At 46.4% G+C, this 7516-nt stretch overlaps 1 protein-coding gene across 3 annotated transcripts in view; it reads right to left on the bottom strand.

Annotated features, from left to right (window-relative positions):
* Window positions 1-2974: 2974 nt before the first annotated feature.
* Window positions 2975-7516, bottom strand: part of PSMD11 (proteasome 26S subunit, non-ATPase 11) — a 36920-nt gene continuing 32378 nt past the window's right edge. For 2 of the 3 annotated variants that reach the window (XM_053569347.1, XM_053569349.1), the window contains 5 exons: window positions 5929-6054; window positions 5423-5458; window positions 5131-5182; window positions 4699-4841; window positions 2975-4578 (listed from right to left, as the gene is read on the bottom strand). In XM_053569347.1, the coding sequence (XP_053425322.1) occupies window positions 4699-4841; window positions 5131-5182; window positions 5423-5458; window positions 5929-6054 (357 nt within the window). In that variant the 3' untranslated portion in view covers window positions 2975-4578. The remainder of the gene's footprint in view (window positions 4579-4698; window positions 4842-5130; window positions 5183-5422; window positions 5459-5928; window positions 6055-7516) is intronic. The other variant, XM_053569348.1, reaches the window with a different exon arrangement.

The raw sequence follows: 7516 nt of genomic DNA, 5'->3' as shown, positions 1-7516 counted from the left end.
TTGCTCAGGCTGGTCTCCAACTCCTGAGCTCTGGCAATCTACCCGCCTGGGCCTCCCAGAGTGCTACGACTACAGGCACTAATCCCAGCCAGTCCATGATTTTCGTTTCCTAAAAATGTGTAATTTGAGAACTTGATGTCAGGAAAATTGAGTAAAATTCTGGTTCTGAGTGAGAGCTGCTTCTCTCACAGAACATGAATCCAGATCCTTCACAAAGGCCATTGTTCATTTATTGAGATCCATCCACATCTTATATCATCTCAGGAACTAGAGATGAGGGAGTGGTGCTCCAAAGAAGATCATACCTTGACCACTGCATTACACTAGACTGTCAACCTGTGCCATCTCTGCCAGCCACTCTAGTGGGGACAGAGAGGAATCTGGTATCATTCAGAACAACACTGCTATCAAATTAGTGCTAGATTTTATATACCACCCAGAAATTTCTGTGGTAAATCAAAGCTTTAGGGAGTGGAAACAGCATTGCTCTGTACCCAGAGGGCTGCTTCTTCCTTGGCCCTTCAGGACATCCACAGCTGCTGTTACAATAACGTAAGATGATGGCAGGTTCTTAGCTCCCTCTGAATATTCCTCAATGGACAACCCTACCTGTTCTTCAGATGGAGCTGTCCTCAACCCTCCTTTGCCTCATAGTTAAGAAGCTTGAAGAAGCTACCTTCTTTGGCACCTTCTGTTCCCCTGGCTCAGTGTCTTTCCTAAGGCAAAGGTAAACCCCAGCCTCTTTTCCTCCAGGCAGGATCAGCTCCTGAGTTGCTGCACGTCCACATTGCCTTTCCTATGTCTGATGCCTCCCTTCAGCTTCTAGTGTTCAGCAGAGGTTAAATGTTTTCCATTTCCCAAAATATGCCCATATTTCTAACCCTCTAACCTATCCCTCATAAAAAACCTGGGCCCACTCTTACCTGTAACTGAATTTCAATTCTAGCCATTTCCAATTCATGGTGGGGAGTACCAAACCACTTCACCCCCACCCTGTTCCCCAAACCAAAGCAAATGCGTTTGCATGGCCCTTTTCGAGCCAAGCCACACCCAGTGTCCTCTTTCACCTGTCTAGACAGCCCTTCCCTAGCACTTTCAAAAAGAGCTCTTAGCCAGGCACAATGGTGCACACCTGTTGTCCAGCTACTTAAAGGATGAGGCAGGAAGATCACTTGAACCTAGAAGGTGCCAGCTTGGGCAACATGGTGAGACCCTGTCCATGAAAAACAAAACAGCTCTACTCACTGCTGTGACTGAGGGAAGGGGTTGCCAGGAACCCCTTCACACCAAGGCACCACACAGATCCACTGCTCACTCAACACACCACAGTCTCCAACCCAGCTCCCATCATTGTTCCAAATGGGTAGCAAGCAAAAAAAGGCCACCACCTAGCTGCCAGAAATGACCCAGCTGAAAGATGCAGCTCTGTTTTCGCCTCATCAGAGAACTGCAGGGAAGCTCTCCAAATCCCACCCTTCCATCCATCAGCCTACTTATCCTATAGCCTATCTCTGGCTCCCTGAAGGGCCAGCCTGCTTGTTAACTGCCATGCTGGGCTGGGCAGCTAACAAGCAGGAGAGTCCCCTCCTCTGCATGCCCCACTTCCAACACCACCCTGAGGAAAGGAGACCAAGGCCATAGCCAACTACAGCTTCCAGAAAGGATTCCAAATAGAGCCAGCTTGAGCCCTGACTCCTGAGGAAGTATCCTTTGTTATTTTGGGAGCACAGAGCAGCATCTAGTGGCCCATCTGGGCAGCACAGATTATATAACTAGCACACAGCAGGGCACCAGAGCCTCTGCTTCCAGTGTCAGTAGAGCCTCATTAACAGGTAGGTCAGCTCTGGCACCAGAAGGCTACAGCCCAGAGGGAACCCAGGTGAAGGAGCCTGGGCCCAGGCCAGCCCATGGCCAGCTGGGCAATTGTGCCCAGACTCAGCTCACAAGAGGCCCGGAGGAGGGGACAGGGGCACAACTGCTGTTCCTGGAGGTCTAGAGCAGCACTGTCCAAGAGAAAACAGCATGAGCCACATGGACAATTTAATAATTTCTAGTAGCCACATTTAAAAAGTAAAAACAAGTGAATTTTAATAATATATTTTATTTAACCCGTTATACCCAAAATATTTCATCACATGTATAAAAAGTTATTGAGATATTTTACATTCTTTTTTGCACACTGAGCCTTAGAAGTCTGTTTTGTGTTTACACTCGCAGTGCGTCACAGTTCCAACTAGCCTTGCTGCCAGGGCTCAGCCATAGGTGGCCAGAAGCTATACATTGGACAGCACAGGTCTAGGAGGCATCGAACAAGACCCGCAAAGGGAGGAAAGGGCTGTTGCCCTGAGCTCCTCAGGACTGCCCAAGGTCTGGGAAGCCCTCTCCCCTCTGCTCCAGCTGTAGGTCTCTTTGGAGTACCTTTTAAAAGGCCTTCATAAAAGCAAAACTCTTTCCACAAGGAGAATACAGAGAGATACCACACTAAAACTGAAAGGCCGAACTGCTCAGACTTAAGAAGGGTCAGGGCCACCCCGGGATCTGAAATCACTACTTTTGAAGATTACAAAAGGAAACTAAACCACAAGTAAATGTCAGGACTCCAGACACTTGTACTTGCTTTACTTCAGATGACCGTCCACATCACAATCACCTACTAAGGAAGCATCACCTTCACCAAGTAGATGAGGAAACAGGCTCAGAAAATCCTACCACCCAAACCTTCATGAGCTCACTGGACCATGTTGCCTTGGGAAAAGAGAGATACATGTATGCCATTTCCAATTTCAGACCTCACAGACCAACTTTCTTGCCCATAGCCCACCAAATTTAGAACACAAATTTAGCTAAGGAACTCCCCTTAAGCAAATGAGATAACAGCTTTGACCAGACTAGAGGACTAGGCTATTGCTGGGCTACACAGAGCTGTTTAGGCTTGCTCAGAAGCCCTCCAGCACTCAAGAAAAGACACCTTTTGAAAAAAAAAATTATTTTTATTGGAACTCATCTGAACATCAGATATACCTGGTGTTGGTTAGCAAGAACCGTTTGTACATTTGATATTGATGGTGCCAAACCAAAACAGTGACTGGACATGATGGGGAAAGATGTTAAGAACAAAAACCTGATTTTGGAGAGGAAAATAAAAGCCAGTCAGATTCAATGAAGATGCAAAACCTGGTGCAACAAAATCCTTTTACAAAATATAAATTTATTACGAAAACCTGAAAGGATAATCTGAGAAAGATAAAGAAAAAGAAAAGGAAGCCAGCAGGAGGAGGCAGAAGGAAAGGGAGAGGAAAAAAGACAAATAGGAGATGAGAGAAGAAAATATTATTAAGCACAACAAAGGTGCAGAAGCTTACCTGCCCAAATGGCATTAAAGCCTTGCTATGAAATCGCATCAGAAAACAAAGCATGCTGACATACAGTGCTCTACCTCCCATCTGTTTGAGTTCTAAGAGGTAAATAAAGAAGCTCCCTGGGAAGGGGACATGAGGTTGCTCAAAAACCCAACAAGGAAAAATTTTTTTTAAAAAAGAAAACCATACCCCACAGTCCCATTTCCCATGTTCACTGTTTAAAAGGAATAAATCCATCTGACAGCAGGAGAGGAGTGGGAGAGGGAGCAGCTGATGGATTTCAGACAGCCCAACTCCTCTGGAGAGGAGAAAGAAGAAGGACATGTGATGATCTCCTGGTTGAGAGAGAGGAGAGAGAGAGAAGGGAAGGGGAGAGATGGAAAGGAGAGGGAAGGGGCAATAAAAACACTGACATCTAATCTAGTTTACTGTGTTAAAAAAAAAAAGCCACATGCACCGCAGGCCCCCTGGGGGCTAAGGGCCCACACTGCTCCCCGTGTGGCCGTAGTGGACACTAGCTCCTGGCCTTGTCCCCATTCCTTCACAGGTCAGAGTGGAACTGTGCAGGTGCTGCTGCTGCTGCTGCTGCTGCTGCTGCTGCTGCTGCTCCTGCGGTGGCGGCGGCGGCGGCGGCGGCGGTGGGACCTTCAGCTAGTCTGCTGGAGCCAATGTCGGGGGGGGGGAAGGAAGGATGGACAGGCCATATGGCAGGGGAAAGAACACCAAAATGCCTCATTTCAAATAAAAAAGAAAATAGTCTATACACAGTTGTTTGTTTTGGTTCGGTACAAACAGAATAAAAAGTCATTGCTTTTGATGGTCAGCAAACACCCAATTCTGAAGAGCAGAAGTGATGCCCAGCGGGTGGATTAGGGCCCCCAGTGGTTGGCGGGGTGCCTGGCTTTGCGGCCCTCTCCCAAGAGGCAGAGAGCACAGCTTAGGTAGTGTAAGCCTTTTTCCTTTTATTTAGAATAATCTTTTTTTTTCTTTTCTTTTTTTTTTTTTTTTTAAGCAATTTCCCCACTCCCAAGTTGGGCCAGTATAGATTACATGAAAACTGGCACACCTATTGGCTGGAATACAGATGCACCAAATGAGGATTTAAAAACGTTCTGAGCAAAAAGTAGAACAAAAAGAAAAAAAGAATCTCCTAGCATTTCCCCCAAGGTTTCACTCTCCCGCCACACACACTCTCCAAAGGACCGCTACAGATCCAACTCTGCAAGAGAAGACAGAGCAGTGTCAATCGGGAAGCCGCGAGGACACCAGGAGGAGGCTTTCAGTCTCGACAGGCAGAAGACAGTGCTGCCCGGCCCTGGGTCCCGGAGCCAGCACTCACCTATGTCAGTTTCTTGGCTTTGTTGTAGAGGGAATCCACTACTTTGCTCATGTTCTGAATTGTTTCCAGAGCAGCTTCATAAGTTTTATCTACTGGGGGTTCATCGAAAATAATCAGGACACCCTCCCCCTGGTCCAAAATCCCTGCAGGAGACACAAGGGCAACCCAGGTAAAAGACAAGATTAGACACAAAAAGCATTTGTGAAACAGCCCACTCCCTAGTTGCCTCACTTTCTCCAGAAAAGAAGGGAAATAGAACTTGTCTCCCTATCCATTTATACATGTTTATTACATATTCTGATTTCAGGGAAGCAGGACCAGGGTCCTAGGGAACCACCAGGAGAAACAAAGGGAACACCTCTTTTAAAGATAAACTTCTTCAACCATCTCATCACCACCAGTAGCCCCCTTGCCTGTACAACTATTACTCACCATGAAATTTCTTGTCAAGGATCATCTGTGATAATTTCCTTTCCACGTCGCCCTAAAACCAAAGCACATAATTAAAGGGACCAGTATCCACTAGCCAGAGATCACCCTGACAAAAAAACTTCACAAAAGTCAAACAGACTGAAAACAAACAGCGACGATGCAACTCCAGCTCTGAGCCCCCATTCCCCACTCCCCACTGAACTTCCAAAAAAGGCCCGTTAGGTATGAATACCAGTCCCTCCACACCACCTTTTCCCATCCCTACCCACTCCATGGCCTTAGGACTCCTTACCTTGGAGAGTTTGATGAGACTAGATATGTGTGCAATCTAAAAGGAAAGGCAGAGAGACACCAACACTGAAAGCTTTGCTTTGCTTTTGCCTCCAATAGGAGAAGGGGGGAATGCGGGGAGAACTATTTGCTGTATCTTATTAAATCCTACTGAAAGTCTCTATGGGGAAAGAATCTCCTTGGGCATGCTTAAGTCTCTTGGGCTCTGCCCATCTGCCTGCCCTTCATTGCTACAGACAATAAGCACACTCCTGTTCCACACACTCAGTGACTACAAGAGGAGGAGACTGTACTCACAACATATGCAATCTTACACACCTCTACCCCAAAAATCTTTCTCCTCAGTTCTTGTTCATCCTATCAGTAGAGGCCAAAGCTCTGAGTGGCCTCTTGCCCACCAGGCACACCCTAGAAAGGAAGTTCTTACTCTGGACAGTAGAAGGAAGGGTGATGGCTACCGTGAGGATGCCTAGCCACAAGCGATTAGAGCCCCAGGAGAGTTCTTACCTGTACTCGGGAAAAAGGCTCAATGACTCGAATCAGATTCTGTTCCAGTAAGTTATCATACAACTTGGCCAAGTGTGTGCTGATAATTGGGTCATCCCGGAGCTCTGCCCGGTAATCTGTCAGGGCCTGTCGAAAGAGCAGTTACAAAGATTGGCACAGAAAAGCACTTTGAAATCAAGCTACCCCCAGCTTTCTAAGTAGTCTGCTGGCCTTTGTAACTACCATGGTTGAAGTACTGGGATATTTGGGGAGATCAAAGAGAACCCATGACAGAAAGCAAAAGAGAAGAAACATCAAGAACTAAAAGGTGAAGGCCAGGCGCGGTGGCTCACGCCTGTAATCCTACCACTCTAGGAGGCCAAGGCAGGTGGACTGCTTGAGCTCCAGAGTTCAAGACCAGCCTGAGCAAAAGCGAGACACACACACCCCCATCTCTAAAAATAACCAGGTATTGTGACAGGTGCCTGCAGTCCCACCTACTCGGGAAGCTGAGGCAAGAGAATCACTTGAGCCCAAGAGTTCGAGGTTGTTGTGAGCTATTGACACCACTGCACTCTACCAAGGGTGACAAAGTGAGACTCTGTCTCAAAAAAACAAACAAAAGCAAAAATAGAACTAAAAGGCGGACCATCTTTCTCTCTGAAAGCCTCTTGTCCACAGCTCAAACCATGCAAATCCCTAAGGGTAGCTGAGTATGTGAGCTAAAGTAACTACACAAGCATTTCTCAGCAAGTATGCCAAAGAACAAACAGGATCTCCAGGAAAAATAATAATACTGAGGTTAGGTAATAGTAAATGCTGCATACCACAACTAGCTCTTGGGAGTTTTATTAGGATCAGTAGCATAGTACAGCTCTACAGTTAAAAGAAAACAAAACATATTTCTAATTTTGTTTAACCCTCATATTTCTCAAACATATGATCACAGAACCCTTCTTTCAAGGAATTACTTGAAATTGAACCATCCCATCAAATATCCCAAACATTGGGATAAAATGATTTAGACTGATTATTCCTGTGTATGGTTTACCTTTAGTCTTGGTCTTAGTCTCTTAGCCTCATGTCAGCTGCAAATCATGCCAAGTAAGGGATCACAGGAATTGGCAAGAACCCTCCAAGAAGATGATGAATCTTGAAGATAGTCAAGGACACACGGTCTAATCTCTATCCCCATTAAGTTCGCCTTTCTGGATCTAGGTTTTGTCTTTGTTTTTCTTTCAGAGACAGGGTCTCACTCAGTTGTCCAAACTAGAGTACAGTGGCGTGACCTGTACTGTAACCTCACACTCCTGGGCTTAAGCACTCCTCCTGCCTCAGCCTCCCGAGTAGCTGAGACTACAGGCACGTGCCACCACAGCCAGCTATAGTTTTTATTTTTTTATTTTTATTTTTTTTTTTTTTGAGACAGAGTCTCACTTTATCGCCCTTGGTAGAGTGCCGTAGCGTCACAGCTCACAGCAACCTCCAACTCCTGGGCTTAAGCGATTCTCTTGCCTCAGCCTCCCGAGTAGCAGGGACTACAGGCGCCCGCCACAACACCCGGCTATTTTTTGGTTGCAGTTTGGCTGGGGCCGGGTTTGAACCCGCC

This window comes from Nycticebus coucang, chromosome 18 (genome assembly GCF_027406575.1).
Source record: "Nycticebus coucang isolate mNycCou1 chromosome 18, mNycCou1.pri, whole genome shotgun sequence".
NCBI classification, from domain to species: domain Eukaryota; kingdom Metazoa; phylum Chordata; class Mammalia; order Primates; family Lorisidae; genus Nycticebus; species Nycticebus coucang.
The sequence above is the reverse complement of the archived record's forward strand: the minus strand, read 5'-3'. Positions and strand labels throughout refer to the sequence as shown.